This window comes from Limanda limanda, chromosome 18 (genome assembly GCF_963576545.1).
Source record: "Limanda limanda chromosome 18, fLimLim1.1, whole genome shotgun sequence".
In the NCBI taxonomy this organism is placed as follows: Eukaryota; Metazoa; Chordata; class Actinopteri; order Pleuronectiformes; family Pleuronectidae; genus Limanda; species Limanda limanda.
Window position 1 is genome coordinate 3192760 of NC_083653.1, and position 23687 is coordinate 3216446.

Consider the following 23687-nt stretch of genomic DNA (forward strand, 5'->3'; position numbering starts at 1 on the left):
AAGATGTCGTGAGCTTAGACAGAGAACAATAAAACTCATAAAATTGAAAACATTGAATGAGCATCAGGATTGAAGGTGAAAACAAACTCAAGCTACTTTGTTTGGTCCTGTGCTGCCCTCTAGTGGTATTCTAGGGGTAATGTGCAATAAACTCAGGACACTGACAGAATATACTTTATAAATAGACACAATATAAAGAGATACTGACAGAATATACTTTATATATAGACACAATATACGACCTGAGATCATAAAATAGAATGATACTCTGTGTAAAGGCTCCTACACATGACTGACTGGTTCTTTTAGCGGAAATTCAAAGATAAAATAATATAAATAGGAGGGAAAACCTGATATATATATGAATTTTTTGTTGTTAAATAAAAACTAGACTAAAACTCATATGTCCTTAAGGCCTATAGATCTTTTATCAGGCGTATAAAATGAAACAGGAAGTGCTTTGATAACCTGAAATGTCCTAAAACATCCTGAACCAGTGGCTGATAAGAAAAAACACAAAAATCTGCAGGATTCAGATTTGTATTTGAGGCCAGGTTTAATTGTACAAAGTCATATTTCAACCTGATCAACACAACTGTATTTTTAATCAATCATTACATGAAACATCTATGAAATTGTTAAAAAATAGTTAATGTTGCAATGTTATAGAAAGAAGAGGTCAAAGTTTAAGTTACACAACACACACTCACACACACACACACATAGAGGTTGTAAACAACAGCTTCGTTCTGACAACTTTTATTAGTTTCCTATCATAATTTATCAAAGATAAAAAACAATCACTCTCCAAACCTTCATCTGCTTCATGTCAGTGAGAAGATTCAGTTGAGACTCAGCTGCTGAATCCGACATTTCACTCTGACAGGAAACGGTTCAATAAAAAACATCCATCAAGATGTTTACAAGAAACTCTCACAACCTGTTTTTTACTGTGAGGTAATTAAAGGAGAATTAAAGGAGAGAGTAAAAGGAGAAAGAGAAGTGAAGTTTCTCTCAATAACAGACAACAGAAAGAGAGAGAACATGTTTATTCAGAGGTTTTGTTTCACAGGATCAGTTCTTCAGAAGATTCTACAAACTCAGAGTCAGAGGATTCGTGTCTGACTCGTTTCTTTGTGGATGAAAACAAAGTCCTGTCAGGAAGTGATCGTCTGGGACCGAGCTTCTCTCCCTCTTTCCCTCTCCCTCTTTCAGCTTCAGGACGATAGCAGAGAAGTTCTCAGTCTCTCAGCGTCGAGATAAGATTCAGAATTATGACGAGGAACTAAATGAGTCGAGTCAGAGGACGAAGAGTCTTTGATGTTTATCTCTCCTCTTATAAATCCTGTTATTGGTTTGTGCTCTGAGGCTGAAACATGAACCGATGGCAGAAGAGTTCACAGATTAAAGTGGATTAAAATCCTAAACAGGAAGAACAAGCTGATATTTGAGTATTTGAATTAAACAATTCATTTATAAATGAATAAACAAATAAATAGAATCAGAATGTCTCTCAGCACGATTTGTCTTAAAACAAAAGAAAAAGCTGTATTCATCCTGAATACAAGATGAAACGTGTTCTTCTCACAGACTGAAGACGGACGACAAGTCAGCTCCATGAAAGTGAAGCCAAAGTGAATGGGACTTGAACCAAACTAAAAAGTCAAAGTACACGTTAAACACAATCTTTTATTAAAATATAGCTCCTTACATTTTAAGGAAGTTATTGAGGGCTTTAATTATTATTATTATTATTATTATTATTATTATTATTATTATTATTCAGGCAAATGAATTGGCTTTTTGAGGGCTTTAATTAGGGCCCGAGCACTGATCAAAGGTCAGGGAGGACCCTATTGTTATTGTAAGGATTATTTATTCTTCTTATTATTATTCAGGCAAATGAATTGGCTTTTTGAGGGCTTTAACATGCTCAACTTCTTACCAAAATTTGCAGACGGTTAGAAAGTGGTGAAAATGTACGTATTCTGAAGGAATTTTCAATGGGCGTCGCAAAATGGCTCAACGGTGCCCCCGAGACCCCTGGTTATTATTATTATTTATTATTATTATTAGAATTATTGTATGGACGACTCAGAGTAGTATTATTATTGTTATCAATTTTAGAGGTTAAAACAGTGAGTTGTTCATTTGGAAATTGTTCATTTTCATCAGTCTTTGACTCGGTGGACTTGACTTCCCTGTTTTCCTATTTTGTAAAAATGAAACATTCCAGAAGTCTCCAGGATTCGTCCCTTGTGTTTTTCTGTTTGACAGAAACATGAACACTTTAACCAGCAGAACATAAATGTACATATATGTATATTTTTGTGTTACAGTGGCCACACCCTCTACAGATGCACCCACTTATCCTGAAGTCAAGACTTCAAAAGCTCAGCGACCTGCAGAGCTGCCTGGTGGGTGATAAACTGCTTGGAACTAATTTAACAATCGTGTCACAAATTTTTCAAAGGAAATGACCAAAAAAAACCTTTTTAATATAGGAAAGATAATCTGCAGATCAAATGATAATGGACATAGGTTAGTTGAAGCTATATTGTTGTATAATAAAGTAAAAAAATAACATTCCTAAATAAAATGTGTTTTCTGCCTTTAAATTATTTTGACCCTCATGTACAGCCGTGGCAAAAAATTTTGAGAATGACACAAATATACATTTTCACAAAGTCTGCTGCCTCAGTTTTTATAATGGCAATTTGCATATACTCAAGAATAATATGAAGAGTGATCAGATGAATTGCAATTAATTGCAAAGTCCCTCTTTGCCACGAAAATGAACTTAATCCCCAAAAAAACATTTCCACTGCATTTCAGGCCTGCCACAGAAGGACCAGCTGACATCATGTCAGTGATTCTATTGTTAACACGGGTAAGAGTGTTGACGGGGACAAGTCTGGAGATCACTCTGTCATGCCGATTTAGACAGAATAGCAGACTGGAAGCTTAAGAAGGAGGGTGGTGCTTGAAATCATTGTTCTTCCTCTGTTAACATAGTTACCTGCAAGGAAACACATGCAGTCATCATTGCTTTGCACAAAAATGGCTTCACAGGCCAGGATATTGCTTCCAGTAAGATTGCACCTGAATTTACCATTTTTCGGATCATCAAGAACTTCAAGGAGAGAGGTTCAATTGTTGTGAAAAAGGCTTCAGGGCGCCCAAGGAAGTCCAGCAAGCACCACGACCGTCTCCTAAAGTTGATTCAGCTGCAGGATCGGGGCACCACTAGTGCAGAGGTTGGTCAGGAAGGACCGCAGGCAGGTGTGAGTGCATCTGCACGCACAGCGAGGCGAAAACTTTTGGAGGATGGCCTGGTGTCAAGAAGGGCAGCAAAGAAGCCACTTCTCTCCAGGAAAAACATCAGGGACAGACTGATATTCTGGCAAAGGTACAGGGAGTGGACTGCTGAGGACTGGGGTAAAGTATTTTTTTTCTGATGAATCCCCTTACCGTATTATTGTTTGGGGCACCTGGAAAAAAGCTTGTCTGGAGAAGAAAAGGTAAGCGCTACCATCAGTCCTGTGTCGTGCCAACAGTAAAGCAACCTGAGAACATTCATGTGTGGGGTTGCTTCTTAGCCAAGGAAGTGGGCTCACTAACAATTTTGCCAAAAAACACAGCCATGTTTAAAGAATTGTACCAAAACATCCCCTGAGAGCCACTTCTCCCAACCATCCGAGAACAGTTTGGTGACGAACAATGGCTTTTCCAGCATGAAGGAGCACCTTGCCATCAAGTGAAAGTGATAACTAAGTGGCTCGGGGAACAAAACATCGAAATTTTGGGTCCATGGCTAGGAAACTCCCCAGACCTTAATCCCATAGAGAATTTGTGGTCAATCCTCAAGAGGCGGGTGGACAAACAAAAACCCACATATTCTGACAAAGTCCAAGCATTGATTATGGAAGAATGAGCTGCCATCTATCAGGATGTGGTCCAGAAGTTAATTTACAGCATACCTACAATCGCTCTTTAATCTGTTAGGGCTGATTTCTGATGGTCCTTTGTCGACTGTAAAAACAAAAGACATGAAAGTGGAACTTCATCTTTAAAAACTATTATGAATATTAGACATTTATCTCCATCATCTTTCTCTTCTGCTGTTGAACAACCTGCAGCATCAAGCAGGCGATCGGGGGTCACATCGGAGCGAGTGGTCCTGCTGGTCCTCAGTGTTCTCCTGGCAGCTGCCGTCACAGCTCTTGGTGTAACCCGTGAGTTTGATTCCTAAAAGTGCATTTTTCAGAACGAGTCATAAAATCTGTCCAGACACTTCTTCAAATTAAAACTTTGACTTTTAGATGTTTGTTTGTGTTGATGTAAAATCAACGAATGGAATTTTACAAAATTGAAGTTAATGATTCTCCTGCTCGTCATCAAGATCTGACTCGTTTATCAAAAGAAGGTTTATCCTTTACTGATGAGATTGTTTTTTTTCTAATCAGTTTATGAAAATACTCAAACCAAGAAGAGTCTCCAAAAGCTTTAAGATGAATGTGAGGCAAAACCTCTCTCAGGTAAAGTTCTTCATTTTGTTTCTGAAGGTTTTAAGGTTTCATCCGCAGCAAGGTAACTTTCTCTTAAAGTAGTTACTTCACATTTCTGCTTCCTCTCTGTTCAGACGATTCCGATGAAAGTTACATTTTGTTGAACAGGAATTTTCTTAACTAAGGTATATAATTTTTTTTGAAATACTTGGAAATTTCTATTTACTCGAAATAAACCACTTCATCACTTTCTTTGTGAAACATCAAACTTGATTACAACACTCAGGTCTGAGACGTCACTGTTACAAATATTCGTTTGACCAGAACTTGAGGAAGTGAATTATGTTAATGATCTGGTCTGGAGGAACGACACGTCTTCTTAGAGCCTTCAGCACATTTCAGTCTAACAGGAAAGGGTACAACAGTTTTCGAGCAGGTGTCAGACAAAACTAAATATATTTCAAAATTCATCCTCACTGATGATCCCACAGCAGGAAAATGGCTGAAGCTGAAGTTCTTTATAATATTAAGTCCACAAGAGCGAGGGGAAACACAGATGGTGAGTTTTAAAGTATAATTCTGAATTCTGAGCGTACACCTTGTTTTATATTATTATATTATTATTATTATAATTATTATTATTATTATTATTGTCATGAATTTGAGATGTTAAAACAGTGAGTTGTTCATTTGGAAATTGTTCCTTTTCATCAGTCTTTGACTCGGTAGACTTGACTTCACTGTTTTTCCATTTTGTAAAACTGAAACATTCCAGAAGTTTCCAGGATTCATTCCTTGTGGTTTTCTGTTCGACAGAAACATGAACACTTTTACCAACACAACATAAATGTACATATATGTATATTTTTGTGTTGCAGTGGCCACACCCTCTACAGATGAGGACACTTATTGCAACATCAATTACTCGAAAACTCAGCGACCTGGTGAGTGATAAACTGCACAAACTATTTAAACAATCATGTCACACGTTTTTCAAAGGAAATTACGAAAAAAAACTATTATCGATTTTCATTTCTTCTGGTTTTTGATTGTTTATTCTGAAGACACAGCTAATGACCTTTTCATTAATTTCTGACTTTGTATCATAGGAACAATAATCTGCAGATCAAATGATAATGGACATTAGTTAGTCCATTATCTAACTAATGTTTGTTGAACAGGAATTTTCTTAACTAAGGTATATAATTTTTTTTGAAATACTTGGAAATTTCTATTTACTCGAAATAAACCACTTCATCACTTTCTTTGTGAAACATCAAACTTGATTACAACACTCAGGTCTGAGACGTCACTGTTACAAATATTCGTTTGACCAGAACTTGAGGAAGTGAATTATGTTAATGATCTGGTCTGGAGGAACGACACGTCTTCTTAGAGCCTTCAGCACATTTCAGTCTGACAGGAAAGGGTACAACAGTTTTCGAGCAGGTGTCAGACAAAACTAAATATATTTCAAAATTCATCCTCACTGATGATCCCACAGCAGGAAAATGGCTGAAGCTGAAGTTCTTTATAATATTAAGTCCACAAGAGCGAGGGGAAACACAGATGGTGAGTTTTAAAGTATAATTCTGAATTCTGAGCGTACACCTTGTTTTATATTATTATATTATTATTATTATAATTATTATTATTATTATTATTGTCATGAATTTGAGATGTTAAAACAGTGAGTTGTTCATTTGGAAATTGTTCCTTTTCATCAGTCTTCGACTCGGTAGACTTGACTTCACTGTTTTTCCATTTTGTAAAACTGAAACATTCCAGAAGTTTCCAGGATTCATTCCTTGTGGTTTTCTGTTCGACAGAAACATGAACACTTTTACCAACACAACATAAATGTACATATATGTATATTTTTGTGTTGCAGTGGCCACACCCTCTACAGATGAGGACACTTATTGCAACATCAATTACTCGAAAACTCAGCGACCTGGTGAGTGATAAACTGCACAAACTATTTAAGCAATCATGTCACACGTTTTTCAAAGGAAATTACGAAAAAAAACTATTATCGATTTTCATTTCTTCTGGTTTTTGATTGTTTATTCTGAAGACACAGCTAATGACCTTTTCATTAATTTCTGACTTTGTATCATAGGAACAATAATCTGCAGATCAAATGATAATGGACATTAGTTAGTTGCAGCCATAATGTTGTGTATACTAAAGTTAAAATAACATTCCTGTCCTAAACCTTGAGTTCAATCACATTTTTTTTTTTTTTTTCCTGCCGTTAAATTATTTTTTACGCTCTTGTAAATTGCATCAGTTTGAAGCCACTTCTTGATTAAAATGGAAGTTCAATTCTACTTAAAAGATTAAGAGAGAAGCTGTAAAAACTATCTGCGTGTGTTTCCTGTACAAAAGTGTGTGGCTAAGTTAGTGGTGTGAAAAAATAAACAAAATGAGGAAGTGACAGAGAAATACTTATAGTCAACTCCAAAGAATAAGTCGAGCCTTCTACTTCTACTTCCTGTCGGCTACACTCGCTCCTGGTTTTTACAAATTCATCTTTAATCTGTTAGGGTTGATTTCTGTTGGTTGTTGGTCGACTGTAAAAACAAAAGACATGAAAGTGGGACTTCATCTTTAAAGACTATTATGAATATTAGACATTTATCTCCATATTTCTCTTCTGCTGTTGAACAACCTGCAGCATCAAGCAGGCGATCGGGGGTCACATCGGAGCGAGTGGTCCTGCTGGTCCTCAGTGTTCTCCTGGCAGCTGCCATCATAGCTCTTGGTGTAACCCGTGAGTTTGATTCCAAGAGTACATTTTTCAGAACGAGTCCTTAAATCTGTCCAGACACCTCTTGAAATTAAAACTTCTACTTTTAGATGTTTGTTTGTGCTGGATTTAAATCAACAAATGGAATTTAACAACATGTCAAGTTAATGATTCTCCTGCTCGTCATCAAGAACTGAATCGTTTATCAAATAAAGGTTTAACCTTAACTGATGAGATTGTCTTCTTCTAATCAGTTTCTGAAAACACTCAAACCAAGAAGAGTCTCCAAAAGCTTGAAGATGTGGCTGAACATCTTTCAGGTAAACATCTTCATTCTGTTTCTGAAGGTTTTAAGGTTTCATCCGCAGCAAGTTCACTTTCTCTTAAAGTAGTTTCTTCACATTTCTGCTTCTTCTCTGTTCAGACGATTCTGATGAAAGATACATTTTGTTTAACAGGAATACTCAGTAAGACAGAGCTGTGCAAAGTGGAGCAGCCAGGTAAACCTCCTTCAGTAAGAAGTAAGTCACACATGAGCTTCTCCTGATGATGATTAAAGAAACAGCTGAAGTGACTGATGGATTCAGTCACTTCAGCTGTTTCTCAGTTCAGCGGCTGCATCCTTCAGAGGACGCGGTCGACCCGACCCACGAAGGAGGCGTCCTCCAGTTTCCAGATCTAAAGTCACCAGTGATTTCCTTTGCTGTTATCTCTCCAAAGATGAAACATGTCCGAGGTGCGAGGACGACTGGGAGCCACACGGGGGAAAGTGTTACTTCTTCTCCTCGTTAACTTCATCCTGGACTCAGAGTAGAACACAATGCACATCAATGAGTGGAGACCTGGTTGTGGTAAACAGCAGAGAGGAGCAGGTATAAAACACTGCTGCAGGTCGATGTTCTCATATTTGATCACATCGTCACAGATAAATCACCTTCTCCTCTTCAGAGATTCCTGGCGTCTAGAGTGAGAGGAAAAATGGAAACACCTAAGGACTTGTTCTGGATCGGACTGACAGACTCAAAGAAAGAGGGTGAATGGATTTGGTTGGACAACACAAAACTGCATCCAAGGTTTGTTATTGAGAAAAATACTTTTTGTCATCGACGTCAGAATGAAGGTTTTCATGGATCCGGTTCTGTGTTTCACAGTTTGACGTTTTGGCGTGAGGGCGAGCCAAACAACCAGAAATGGTCGAATCCTGATGGACAGGACTGTGTGAGGATGGGGGAGAAAGAAGGAGCCACGGACATGAAGTCCTGGGACGATCAATTTTGCGAATGGGCTCAAAAAAGTATTTGTGAGAAACCAGAAAAAGCATGTGGCTGAAATCCAGTTGGATCAGATTGAGCTCGAGTCCTCAGCCGATTTCACAAACTGAGGCATGATGCTTTATCAATGAAGATCTTCTCCAGACATAAACAATTTTGAATTATATCTAGAGTCTCATATTCTCTTCAGTTTCCTTGTATTTTTAAAGTGACGTCTACTCCTGCCTCATATAAAATCTATGAATATTAAAAATTATATATAATATCTTCTTCTTTCCTGTTGAGTCTATTCTGAGTGTTTGTGTGAAAAACTAGAGATTGAGAACTTCTTAACCTCCTCTGGAAAAATGTTTACTGACATTTATTAATGTGGTGAGAAGTTATTTTGAGTCATTTTCTCATAGACTTCTATAGAAACAACCAGTGGAGTCGCCCTCTGGTGGTCGGTTGAGAGAATACAAGTTTCAGGCACTTCTGCATTGGCTTCTCTCTACAGACCTGGAGTCAGTTCTTATTAGGGCCCGAGCACTGATCAAAGGTCATGGAGGACCCTATTGTTATTGTAAGGATTATTCTTTTTCTTTTTCTTCTTCAGGCGAATGAATTGGCTTTTTGAGGGCTTTAACATGCTCAACTTCTTACCAAAATTTGCAGAAAGTTAGTAAGTGGTGAAAATTTACGTATTCTGAAGGAATTTTCAATGGGCGTCGCAAAATGGCTCAACGGTACGTCCCCGAGACCCCTGGTACGTGTTCACATTGACCGGTTTTCACAAAAATCGATATACAGGTGTATCATGACCAGACAAACAAAAAAGTCTTTAGGTGCAATTGGAAAAACACAACAGGAAGCCTGCTATCTTGCATTTAGTGGCCATTTTTTCATTTATTTCTGTATTTGTGAATGATCCAATTTTTGCCAAACAAAATGCTTGTTTGCACCGTAGCCTTTTTTAAAACAAAGAAAAGAAAGGCATCTTGAGGAAGACGTTGAAAACACTGGCCTGAGCTGTCACGTTCATAATTCTTCTTCTTATTATTATTATACATTGACCATGAATCCTTTGATGCTGAGCCAGTCAAATATCAAAGGAATCTTTGTTTTTATTATTATTTTCAGGCAAAACGCATGCAACACTTCAAAATGCATGTGCTCGGGCCCGCCCAGTGCTGCTTTGCAGCCCTAGAAATTGTATTTATTATTATTATTATTATCCAGGCAAATGAATTGGTTTTTTGAGGGCTTTAACATGCTTAAATTCTTACCAAAATTTGCAGAAAGTTAGTAAGTGGAGAAAATGTATTATTATTATTATTATTCAGGCAAATTAATTGGCTTTTTGAGGCGTTAACATGCTCAAATTCTTATCAAAATTTGCAGAAAGTTAGAAAATTGTGAAAATTTACGTATTCTGAAGGAATTTTCAATGGGCGTCGCAAAATGGCTCAACGGTGCCCCCGAGACCCCTGGAACTTGTTCACATTGACCGGTCTTCACAAAATTCGATATACAGGTGTATCATGACCAGACAAACAAAAAAGTCTCTAGATGCAATTGGAAAAACACAACAGGAAGCCTGCTATTTTGCATTTAGTGGCCATTTTGGCCATATTCCACACTTTTTCTGTGATGTACTTGTACCAGGGTTTTCATCGGATCAACTTCTGATTGAGATGAGTGTCATCACAACAAGATGTAGATAAAAACTGACTGACGGATTTTTTTTTAGTCACACGGTGTGACAGTGGCGTGGCGTCAAAGTTTGATTACACGCCATGAATTGTTTGCATCTTTGCCTTTTTGCATAAAGAACACTGACTATTGTCTGTAGCAGAGGAGGAGCTGGAGTTACATTTCCCTAAAGCTGCACTAGAGCTGGATCAGTTAGGTGTTGGTGGTGGACACTGGGACAGACAGTCCACCGAGCAGCATCAGGATGGACCGGATCCTCTTTGGTGTCTTGTGTCTCTCAGGTCAGTGAATTTAACTGTTTGTATGATGTCTAACAAGAAATCTGAATATAGAGATTAGTCCTCATACGTAACAAAAATAACTGGTTTCCTCCTCAGGGTGCCTCACCTTCTCCACCTGCCTCCTCCACCAGTACCACTTTGTGTCTGAAGCAAAGACTTGGACTGAAGCTCAGAGCTACTGCAGAGAGAAGTACACCGACCTGGCTACTGTGGGAAACGCTGAAAAAATGGAGAAACTGAAAGACACAGTTCCTGCTGCTGGTCACTGGTCTAAGGTTTGGATCGGCCTGTACAGTCATGTGGACTGGAAGTGGTCAGATGGGTTCAACCAGAGTGGAGCTGAATACAGGAACTGGAACGCTTACCAACCAAACTATCATCTAGCTGATCAGTACTGTGTGGATGTGAATAGAGAAGGAAAATGGCATGATTATTTCTGCCATAACCGGCGTCCATTTGTCTGCTACAATGGTAATGTTGTGCTTTATATTGATCTTTACGATACAACATCATGTTTAAGATATGATTTAGAAATCCATTGTGTGATCTCAACAATCCCTCTTTTGTTCTCAGACTCAGCTGCAGGAGGATTCGAGTTTGTGCCAGTGAATACACTAAAGACTTGGTCTGAGGCTCAGAAGCACTGCAGAGAACACTTCACAGATCTGGCCACCGTGAGGAACGACGCTGACAACAACAAGATAAAGAGCTTTGTACCCTATGGCTATAATGAGGCATGGATTGGTTTGTACAGAGATCCTCAGATTTACTGGTCCGACGGGAGTCACTTCTCTTTCAGCTCCTGGTTCCCGGGTGGTACCCTACTTGGCTCGATGGAAGTCGTATGTGGTGTTGCAAATTTTAACAAGGGAGGAAAATGGAGATTAATTTCCTGTGAAGAAAGAAAACCTTTTGTCTGCTACAGCGTCCCAAGTGAGAATCTTTTTTGTATTTTTATTGCTGCTTATTTGCTTATTTGTGAATTTTCTGACAGGCCTGATCAGACTGTCTTGTAGGCAACGTGCAGCCCAGAGACAGGGTTCCCGCGGGGTCTTAAAATGTCTTAAAAGGTCTTAAATTTGATTCGGCCAGGTCTTAAAAATGTATGGATTCTCAAACTGTGTCCGGGAGGTGGAAATGTGAAGCGGAACTTATGTTTTGACGTCGGCATCTCTTTAACGGTGGAACCGTAAACAAATCGTTCTTTCGCCGTAGCCAGGGGTCGCAATACTGTCTGTGGTCGCAACCCGCGGCTCTGCAGCGGCTACCTGTTCAGTGTTGTGCGGGCGAATGAGTGTGTGTGTGCGTGTTCCCCCAGACAGCACACACACACACACACACACACACACACACACACACACACACACACACACACACACACACACACACACACACACACACACACACACACACACACACACACACACACACACACACACACACACACACACACACACACACACACACACACACACACACACACACACACACACACACACACACACACACACACACACACACACAGGCCCCGGGGCTCCGCCCCCACTCATTCACTCAGAGAGACACACAGTGAGACTCTTGGGAAAAGGAGTTAAAATGTGTGAACAACATAAAGTGAATGACCACTGACAGCGTGATGGGAGTGATGCTGCTGCTGTACAGCGAGAAAATAAAGTGTCGCCGTTAAGAGGGAAAGAAACGTCTCCTCCTCCTTCTCCATGGAGTGGTCCGGAGCCGCGATACTCCTTTTTTGCATTCACATCTTTGTAGTGTTCGATGGGATGTTTAATGCATGTTTAAAGCTTGTTTGACTTGTGTATTGTTATTGTTCTTATGTTGAACTAGCTGGAGGAACTGAAAAAGAGAAGGAAAACCACCCTAGAGGTGTCTAACGGTCTGGCCAGAGATGCAGACAGGTTTTCAGAAGAAGCTGAGGGCAAGGCTGGCAGCAAGATGGCCGAGCTCATCGCCAGGTAAAATATCCTGAGGAGGGGCTGCAAGGAGAAGCTTGCTGAGCTTGAGACAATTGATAAGGAGATTGTGTCCAAGGCAGCAGAGCTGAGAAGTTAGAGGTTTTGTAGTGTTCCATGTGATGTTTAATTTCCTTCTCTGGACATGTTTTATGGAACATCCTTTTATTTCAATTTATTTCAGCATGTTTAATGCATGTTTAATGCATGTTTAAAGCTTGTTTGACTTGTGTATTGTTATTGTTCTTATGTTGAACGGGTATAAATTTACTTTGTAAGTAATTCTGTGACTTATTTCTTCGTTCATAGTAATTTTCCTTCATACTTTTTGCCAGTATGGTCGTGAAATAGGTCTTAAATTCTATTCAAAGTGGTCTTAAAAAGGTCTTAAAAAGTCTTACATTTATCTTGTTAAAACCTGTAGGAACCCTGCAGAGAGCAGAGGTTCCTCACTCTGTGTTTTAAATCAAAGATCTGAGTAGTTCTATCTCCACAGGAATAACTGTAGGTTTCACAAAACCACAGATCACATTAAACGTGTTCTGTTTCTCTTCTCCTTCTTTGTCTAAGCAGCAGTGAAGACGTTGGTGAGGGTGAAGATACAGGGCTCCTCTGTGGATCTGAATGACCAGAAAGAACAGATTCTGAAACAGGCAAGTCTCCAAAATACACCCTGAAACAATAACTCCTTCATAGACCCTGGACAAATGTATTACAGAGTTTGACATCATCAAATCATTCATCAATCAATCAAGTTTTATTTGTATAGCCCACATTCACAAATAACAATTCGTCTCATGGGGCCAAATAACCATGAAGGAGTGAATGTCAATAAAACTCCAGTCACAGATGTTCTACAATGCAAAGCAGCCAGAAGAAAGAAGAGTTATAATCCTGTTGACAGATTATTCTTCCAGGAAATGCTCATGTAGATCTGCAGTTTTGTATTTGAGACCAGGAAAGATGAATCCTGATTTTGGCATGATTGCTATGTGACGATCACAAAATACAAACATTCCAGCAGACAAATATCTTGGTAGCTGAGCAGTTACAGCTCCTGCCACGAAAGAGCAGTGTCCATGTAAATATTATCTTTCTGATAAAGACCAAAAATACCTCAAAAGAAAATGTTACTTTGGGACCTGATGCTGTCCGGAGCTGCAGGATTCAGACAAACGACAATTATTATACTAAATCTTCTCCTTTTAATTATTATTATCATTATTATTATTATTATATGATGAATTATTAGTGCTGTTATTAATAACATCATTCCATTAATAATTATCTCTCTTGTTTGTCGCTCTCTATTCTCTCGCCCCCTGTCTTCCTCTTCCATCCCCTCTTTTCCAGCCTCCTCTCCTCCCACTATCTCTCTCTCTTCTCTTCCCTCTTTTACACCCCCCCTCTCCTTCTTGCCCACCTTGAGTCTGGCTCTAGAGGTTTCTTCCAGTTTATGAGGGAGTTTTTTCTCCACAGTCTCCAAAGTGCTGCTCATTGTGGGAACGGTTGGGTTTCTTTATACATTTGAAAGTCTTGACTTTCTATGTAAAGTTCCTAGAGATGATGTCTATTATGATTTACACGCTATATAAATAGAATTGAATTGACTAAAAACACATAACTCTTTGTATTAGAGAGCAAAGGAATCTGTTAAAAGTATTTAAAAAAGCTGCCATTTCTGTTTTTCAGCTCCAGGACAGATTGAAGGAGAACGGACTGAGTGGCGTCACCTTGAGGTGGAAAAAACAGGCTGATGGGAAAGTTTTCCACAAGGAGGAGAAAGGTTCCGACAAGAAAACAAAAACTGAGCTTTAAAAATGTGACTTTCACTTTTATTGCATGCGCTAAAGTTTCATGTCTGCACGTGTACACACCTCTATCACTGTACGCAGTTAAACCATAACTATGAATGATGTAGAAAAACTAGCCTTTGTTTGATTATATGCTTAAACTGTGCGTCTGTGTGTAAAGAGCATCAGGAACTGTATGCAGCCCGGCAAGAATGTCTAACTAACACCAGACACAGGGAGAGTCTCCATCGGAAGGAAAATGTAATGAGTTGCTAGGCAGGTTTATAACATTACAGCTGAGTATGTCTTATACTAAGGGAATCACAAAGACCCACAGCACAGGTCAAGCTTTTACAAAACAGATTCCTGGTTGCAACTAGGGCTGCCACTAACGACTATTTTTCTATCGACTAATCGGACGACTATTTTATCGATTAGTCGATTGATCTAAACGACTAATTTTCCTCCAAAAAAATCAAATTGACCATTCATTTCAATTAATTTTATTTTGACAACAACAAACTGTATGTCATCGTATAATGCAGCACAAAACAAAATGTAAAGAAAGGCTCAAATATTAAAGTGCAAAACTGTAGGTTTAAACTAGCAACTCCAACGTGATAAAAATAAATAAAAAAGAGGGCTTATAAGTTAAGTCAGCAGTGCAACTCAAAAAGATATCAAAGTTTCTATTTAACCCCTTATCAAAATAAAAAAGTTAGGTCTGCATATTAAACAAAGTGCAACATTTTTAAAGTATAAGAAACAATGGTGTCCAGCACAAAATCAAACTCAAACGTCAGTTAGACATGTGTGTTGTAATGTAACAATGTCAGCATGTCCACATGTTCGGGACTCAGTCTAGCGGCCCCCCCCCCCCCCCCCCCGCGCGAACGGAGGCTTCCCCCCGCGGGCGCCGTAGCTGAGGTGACGCGAGTAGGACCCGACCCGCGCCGGGCCGCCGTCCGCACCTGCGACGGACACCGGCCCGCGGTCCAAGAGAGAGGAAGCCCCCGCACCAGCGACGCCGTGAGGCGCCCCCCCCCCAAAAAAAACAACAACTTGAGGCGGGCCGCACACCGAGCCTCCGGCTGCGTGGAGGGGAGGGCGCCGGGGCGACTGCTCCCCCAGCCGCGGAATGCATAGTCTATGGCGGCATGTGCCCAGCGGTTTAAAGAAAAAATGCGTCGACGCATTTTATACGCGTCGACGCATTTTCAGCGTCGACGTAATCGATGACGTCGACGAATCGCGGCAGCCCTAGTTGCAACTGTACACTTTTACCAGACAGCACCATATATCCAGCATAAAGAAATGTAATGCATGCGCCCTTACTGGAATGATTTTTTTTTTTAACCTTTATTAAGTGTGTGGAAATGTAATCATTAATGTGTGTGTGTGTTTCCTGGAAGAGTCCTCCTTCCTCTACCTTGAGTGAAAGAGAGAGAACACATCCTGGCATTAGAAAAACAGTTATTGTGTCAATAGTGATTCTTATAACATTAAATTATTCATGAATATTTGGATGATGGTTGTTCTGTTTATTGTTTCTTTACAGTGAAAGAAACTAGAAATGTCTTGTGATGTACTTGTGTGTTTTTACTTCATGAATCTGCTCTGTGATGATTCTTCAAGACAAACTGACACTTTGGATCATTTTGACTCTGTCTGGTTTTGACTCCTTCACTCATTCTCCTTGTGAATGAGATTTCAGCTCTTAGCTCTCACCACACAACTTGTGTGTGTGAGTATTTGTCTTCACAACTGATTCAGCTGGATGTTTCCTAATGTAATGATGCTGGGAGGGATATTATATTATCGTTAGAAAAATAACCGTCTTTCGGTTTTTGTGGTCAGAATAAAATGCAAAATTACAAAAAATTGACTGCTTTTGGTTTCATGCAATCTTTCTTTTATAGAAAATAGTTTGTTAAGATAAAGTAGATATACAAAAACTTGTAAATTAATGAATGCATCAATAAATCTATGTATTTGCAACATAAATGAATGACTTATGTTCTTTTTGACATAAAATATCTTGAGCAGCACACATAAGTAGCTTGATTAAATATATGTATTGAAATAGTGACCAGCAGAGGTCGCTATGTGTTACCAAATTCCTCATATCTCCAAACATGACCAGCTAATTATAACTTTTAATTATTATTATTATTCAGGCAAATGAATTGGCTTTTTGAGGGCTTTAACATGCTCAACTTCTTACCAAAATTTGCAGAAAGTTAGAAAGTGGTGAAAATTTACGTATTCTGAAGGAATTTTCAATGGGCCCCTGGAACGTGTTAACATTTACCGGTCTTCACAAAAATCAATATACAGGTGTATCATGACCAGACAAACAAAAAAGTCTTTAGGTGCAATTGGAAAAACACAACAGGAAGCCTGCTATCTTGCATTTAGTGGCCATTTTGGCCATATTCCAAATTTTTTCTTTGATGTACTTGTACCAGGGTTTTCATCGGATCAACGTCAAATTGAGATGAGTGTCATCACAACAAGATGGAGATAAAAACTGACTGGGCCTGCTCCTATGATCTTTGCCTTTCAACCCTTCACCTGACCTCCATCAGGAATCCAAGCACTTGTATGAAATGTGATTTATTTCCCCTTGAATCTTCAGTCAATTATCCACAAACATTCATTTGACTCGGTTATTAATTCTGTCATCTGCTCACCACAGCTGTATTCTGTTGAGGGGGGTGGGGTGGGGGAGATTGAATTGAAATCATAATTGAAGTCAGATTCCCATTCCTCTCACCTGCTCCTTTGTGTTTGAGTCACAAGCCGAATTGAAGAGCAGACTCACACCGACGGTTCGAACGCTTCCACGCCCGAACCCGAACCCGGTTTCTACATTTAAAAGCCAAACACGTCTGAAAATGTGAGATTCTTCAAAGGACTTCCTTCCTGGAGGCGAACGCTGCTCCATCTGTAACGGCTCGTTAGCCGCGATATGAATCAGATCAGTCATTCATCATTGTACTTTATATTCAACTGGGTTATATTTGGACATTGATTTCACTCCATAAGTTGTGTAACGTGTTGACAAACAAACAAGTAAACAACCTGAAGAACAAAATAACAACACGGATCCAAAACTTATTAAAAGATTCTTTATTCACAATAGAAGTGTAACAAATATAGTTTATTAAAAAGTCTGCTGCTTATTAATATCATTTTAATCCATAAATTCAGAAGATTTTTATACAAATGTAGAACGGCCCATTTGCCGGGTGGAATATTTACAATTTTTCTTTTTCAATAATAATAATAATAATAATATTATTAACACGATAAAACAAATTTCCCCAACAAAATTAAAATATTGCATATAAACGCAAAGTAAACTATGTGCAATGGAATGATTATCAGCAATATTTTGTACAGATACATTTCTGAGCTTGTTTCACACGTTTAAACCTTTTTAAAGTAAAATGTCAAACATTTTAAGAACCGATATTGTTTGAGGACGCGTCAGTTTGATTTAAAGTTTAGTTTCTTAAAGGAAAAGTGGAGCATTCCAACCGGGGAACTTCCTTTAAGTGGGCGTCATTTCCCTTTAACGTTCAACCAACTGAAAAGCTTCGGAACGCAACAGATCGTCAAAACTCGAAAAATCCCCGAAGACTATTTTCAGGAAACGAGAACGAACGAATGATCGGATTGTCCGACAGCGTGAAGCTGCAGCACGGCCGCGTACGTTCTGCGTTTCCTGTCTGTTCAGGAAGTGACGCGACCACATGGAAAATAAATCCAACCACACGTGGAGCGTTAAGATTCTAAGTAAATCAGCCCTTTCATTCCGAATGAGTCAAAAACGTTTTCCGAGCGTCCACGCCTCATAGACACGTGGTCGCTAGCGTGAGAACGTTAACGATACTTTTTATTCTCAAATGTTCTGCAGAATTGTACGAAGAAATCTCAGCACGGGGACGGAGACTGTAAACCTACACCCTCGCTTGGGTCCGTTCAAACACTCACGAACAGATTTTGGTAAAAATATTTAGCACTTCATACCACCACACCCCCCCCCCACGGCGAAAAGAGTACGCTTTTAAACCCTCCACCAGGTCAAAGGTCACCAGAATCAACGAGCGCGAATCAAAACAGAGCTTAAATGTTTCATTGTGAATTAAAAAGCACACATTCGTTCTTTGTGGAGGTTTAAAGACGTAGAAATGACTTCTACCACCAGAGGGCGACTCCAGAACTTAATCCATAGTTTAATTAAAAGTGAACGACACTGAAACTCAGAAGAAAGCGTGTGTTTGTTTCTCCCGGGTCAGAAATCCGAAGGCACAAACACAAATATATTAATCCATTTGATCTTTTTGTATTTTTAAACTCCTATGATCCTCTGGCAATTTAACTTTTTTATTATTTCAAATCATAAGAAACGGAATATTCATCAATTTTGTATAAATCTTACGACGCCTTAACGGAAATAATATTTTTACAGCTTGAATTAAAACTCGGAATAGAGGAAAAAGTTGTTTTCATTGGTCCTCAACTCGACATTTACTGGAAACGTTGCTCTTTTTGAAATTTGAGACTTTAAATTCATATTGAAATGAAATTAAACATTAAAGTGTCAGAGCTACATCACAACCACTTTACTTTGGGCCAATAAGATCAAACAAAAACAAAACACATCTTCATATAAAGAAACAGATCAAACCAGAACGACCCTGAACTCGTTAGTTAACCAAACCGTCACAGAATCCGACTCAGGAAAGATTCACGTTTTGTCTCCGATGTTCCTCTGAATTCCATCGAGCAGCTTCAGGTTCGTCAACACTTCACTTCACGATAAACACGTACATCCACGACGCTGAAATCAAAAACCATACGAATCCAAACACGTGTGATTTGGATCATTTCCTACGCATCAGAAAAACTAAAAACAACAACAAAACGAAAACACGCCTGGTTTCCCGTCTCTCTACGAACTTTCCCTGCGTCACGGTTTGTGCTTTACGAAGAAATAAAAAAACCCGACAAAATAACAGACAACAAAAGCACAAAGAAGTGAGTCAACAGAGACGTATAAAATATTCTTCACTTCACATTGGATCGTACATTCATTCAGCTTCTGTCCTCCTGTACATCGTGTTCCCCCCCGCTCCCAGGTGATTTTCTTCACAATGTTTTCTGCCGTGAAAAACAAACATCACGTCGACGGGTTTGAAGCCGAGCTTTATTTAAAAACGTCTTTAAATGATTGTAAGATGACGGAGGAAGCTTCACAGATGATTACTGAGGTTTTAAATATGGGACGTTATAAAAACGCAGAGCTTCAAACCTTCTGGAATCTGAACGTCGGCTCAGGATGTTTGTTTTTGGGCAGATAAATATGAAACAACCTTTATAGCAACTCCACCCACGGCGCCACCTGGAGGTCACATCCCCAACAAAACACCTCTGAGTTCTATGGTTCACTACTACACAATAAATTAACACAGGCAGCAAATTATCCCACCAGCACAACACACCATCACATGGATAATAGAATAAAAGGAAACACGCTGTCGTCTGTACAGTGAAAGAAAAGAATCTGCTCACGGCTCAGAAAGTCCACGGGAAACACGACGGACTGATATGTCGGTTTGTTACGTGAGAGCGGCTCATCGGGGGTTTTTGGTTTTAGAGGAAAGTCGGGAATTCAGGGAGAGTTTCGTCATTTGAGTCTGAAAGTTTCCGATAGAATAAAGAAAACTGAATCTGTGTTTTAACTGCAAAGACGTGAAGTTCTCTGCGTTTCTTTCACCTTCTGAGATAAATGTGTCGTCAGCGACTTTGTGAAACAGCTAATTACGACTTTTTGAACGTATGGATGTGAAAATCTGAAACGTAGGAGGAGCCAGAAACTCAGTAAAACTCGTCTGTTCTGCTCTGAGACATCTGGGCTAACGAATCTCTGTTGGAGAACCAAAAATAAACAGAGCTAATCGGAGTGTTCTGTCGTTTGAACTTTTTAATGACGACTTAAAACTTGTATTAAAGCTCATGAAGAAGAGGAGGAGGAGGATCCGGCACGTTTCTGTTCAGATCAATGTTCATAAAGATGGCCGACACGACAGCTCCCAAAAAATGAAGCCAAAGCATCTTGATCGCCGCCTGGTGGCTGACTGCAGTATTGCTCATACATCCTGCCTCCCCAATGTTAATGGATGGGACATGGACCATATTTTAAAAATTATAAAACAAAACCTATTGTTTATATTTTTGGGGTAAAATTGGATTTAATTCGTTATTTGCTGCTATGAAAGGTCGTGATTGACAGCTGAGACTAACTCGTGACTTGATTCACCTGCACTGGATTCAAACCATGGACACTTTAGATTCATTTCTGAAAAGTGGGAGGAAGTGGAGACGTGTCGTCCATATTTATTTGCAGACAATGATTCAAATAAACAATGTAAAAGAGCCCAAATTAATAAAAACCTGAAGTCAAAGGTCGAAGATGGAAGAAGAAATTTGGTTTTAAAGATCCAGGTCTGAATTGAATTCTCTCATGAGCAGATCTTTGATTTAAAACAAGTCACTGAGGTTAAAATGAGCTTGTTTTCGTGTTTAAAGCTCAAAATAAAAAACTCAACTATATAAATATGAACGAGTCATGAAGCCCAGGTCTCATATGAAATAAGTAGCTCTCACCACTAGGTGTCAGTGTGGACCAGTCTATGGGATAAACGATGGAGAGAGAATCCTGGAGTTCCAGTGATTCAGTCTCTTAGTGTTCGATCCTCAGATGAACCTGTGCTCGTCCGAGACGCCCCCCCCCCCCCCCCCCCCACCGACTCTTGTGCTGCTGTGAAGCTTCAACTGAATATCAGAATAAAAAAAAATCCTTTAGTCCGGGTCTAGTTTTGGTATAATCCTCATGTGAGGCGTGGGAACGTCACTTAAAGCTACGTTATCAAACTCGTCTCCTCTGTGTGTGTTTGTGTCTGTGTGTGTCTGTGTGTGTTTGTGTGTGTGTGTGTGTGTCTGTGTGTGTGTGTGTGTCTGTGTTTGAGCCGTCTCTCCCTTTTCAACAGTGAAGGCACTAAAGACTAAAACTGGATTTAATCTGGCTACAGTTCTGTGCGGCGTCCGGAGAGATCGTTGGCGTAGAAAACACCAAAATGAAATGTCGAGCTCTGGAGGATGAGGAGGGTCACGACGGAATGGTAAGGCTGTATTGAGTCAGTATGGCTTCCTGTGTGTGTGTGTGTGTGTGTGTTTGTCTGTGTGTGTGTGCGGGTGAAGTCGAGCGTCTGCGTCTCCTCACAGAGGAGAGAAGATCCTACAGCCGCTTCTACACTGGAACGAGGACAGAGACGAGAAGAAGAAGATGAGGAAGAGGAAGGTCTGACCGTCACCTCTGAACCTTGAGACTGGAATCAGAATTGATATATTTAGATTTAGAGATATTAACATTAACAGGGGGAGAGTCGGTTCAGTGCCAGAGCTTTCACCCACGTATCATGGTCTTTAAATCCCAGAGGAAGACGGCACCAAGTGGGTGAAAGCTCCAGAAACAGACTCGAGATCCCAAGTCTCGAAGGTGAGGAAGAGAAACTAATCCGACGAAGAGGAGGAGCAGCTTTGTGTAAACGTCCCGGGGAGAAGAGTGGAATCACCGACAGGTCGCTCGCTCGTCCTGCGTCCAACCGGGGAGGAAGTGAGACGGGCGGGCGGGGGGGCGGGAAGCAGACAGTTTATAAAAAGAGGCTCGGGTTGTGCTGCGTCTTTTCTCCAACACACAAACAACCACCGGGGGGGGGGTTTAGAAAACACCGAAGGATTCTCTGGAAGTGGATTTGGTTCCTCTTCAGATCTGGAAGCCGCTCAGCAGACAGGAAACAAGACGATGGGAAGTGAACGCAGCTTCCTGTGGCTCGCCGGGTCAAACAGGTCCAACTGGGTTCGATTCCCTCAAAGAAACCAGCGTCCACTGTGTCGACTGGTGCACGTCCTGTCAGTTTTCTCCTCCGTGATAAACAACATGATGATTGTGATAATGTGAAAATTGGTCGTGATAAATGAAAAGAATCTAATTCAGAAAATACCAGTTTGATAATCAGAGAATATTAAAAACTAACACCGACGGTCCGAGGAAATCGCTGAGTCGTCCTGTCATTCACCACATTGACCTCAAGTCAGCTCGCCGTCCGACATGAAGTGCGTCCGTCCGCCTCAGTGTCAAAAATTAAGAACAACAAAAAAAAAACCACAACAACAAAAACTGGACTCGACAGCGAGAACTCAGCTCCGACTTCAGTTTAGATCCCGTTTCAAAAACAAAAAAAAAAAAGTGAAATCCGATCGAGAGGCGTCAGTGGGCGACTCCAGCTGGAGGCTCAGGTTTTCAGCATCAGAGGTTCTCGCACGTGGGGGGGGTGGTGGGGTGGGGGTGGGGGGTGAGGTCCACTACTCCACCTCGTTGGGTATTTCTGTTTTGTCCTTGCGGATGACGGGCAGCGGGTGAGCCTCGGTGTTGAAGACCCAGTGGTCGAACGGCAGGTGGTCGTCCTCAGAGAAGAGCAGGTAGAGATACCTGCAGGAGACAGAGACAGGAAGTTGTGTTAGCGTCAAATGATGAAGATGTTTTGTATTTCATAATTTAGTTATGATGAAGTTATTTAACACAATGATCAGATCAAATCATGGTCGGGGATAAAGTCAAAGGTAAAACTGTAAACTTTGGGAGAAGCTTAAGTTCGAGTTTGAGACGAACGCAGCAGAACAGAATATGTGATATGTGTTAATATAAACCATAATGATATTATATATCATTTTATACAATAATATTGTCTTTTGCACACTCTGTCTACATATTCCTACACTCATAGTATATTATATTATCTATTGTATAGTCAAATACTTATATTTATACCTCTACTATATTAACATACTCTCTGTATATTCTTTGTATAAGTCTATATACACATATCTATACATGTGTACATGTTATAATTATTATTATTATTATATTAATACTACTATTATTATATATACTGTTGCTGCCATTATTACTATATACTGATATTATATTGGTATAATTACTATCATATATAAATATATATTATGTTATATTATATACTATATATACTGTACTATTTTTATATACTGTCTAACAATAACATTACCATCATATCATCAGTACTATTACCATCATCTTGCCACTGCACCTTATCTACCTATTTATCTTGTGTTTCTGTTTTTATTCTTTCTACCTCAATATTTTTTATTTTATTCTATTGTATTGTATTTTATTGTATTCAAATATACCGGCTGCTATGACGACTTAATTTCCCTTCGGGGATGAATAAAGTAATCTATCTATCTGTCTATCTATCTATCTATCTATCTATCTATCTATCTATCTATCTATCTATCTATCTATCTATCTATCTA

The 23687-nt window shown here is 39.6% G+C and overlaps 2 protein-coding genes across 2 annotated transcripts in view; one reads left to right on the forward strand and one right to left on the reverse strand.

The window, feature by feature from the left end:
- The first annotated feature begins 5006 nt into the window (after nt 1–5006).
- On the forward strand, nt 5007–8589 carry LOC133024825 (hepatic lectin-like). Its single transcript, XM_061091990.1, has 9 exons — nt 5007–5067; nt 5387–5452; nt 6400–6465; nt 7189–7284; nt 7515–7580; nt 7719–7781; nt 7981–8132; nt 8209–8333; nt 8412–8589. The coding sequence occupies exons 1-9, from the start codon at nt 5007–5009 to the stop codon at nt 8587–8589; spliced, it is 873 nt and encodes a 290-aa protein (XP_060947973.1).
- Nucleotides 8590–21069: 12480 nt separating this feature from the next.
- The window catches only part of man1a1 (mannosidase, alpha, class 1A, member 1), a 107014-nt gene continuing 104396 nt past the window's right edge, over nt 21070–23687 (reverse strand). Inside the window, exon 12 of the mRNA XM_061090956.1 lies at nt 21070–22827. Within this exon, the coding sequence (XP_060946939.1) occupies nt 22701–22827 (127 nt within the window). The 3' untranslated portion in view covers nt 21070–22700. The remainder of the gene's footprint in view (nt 22828–23687) is intronic.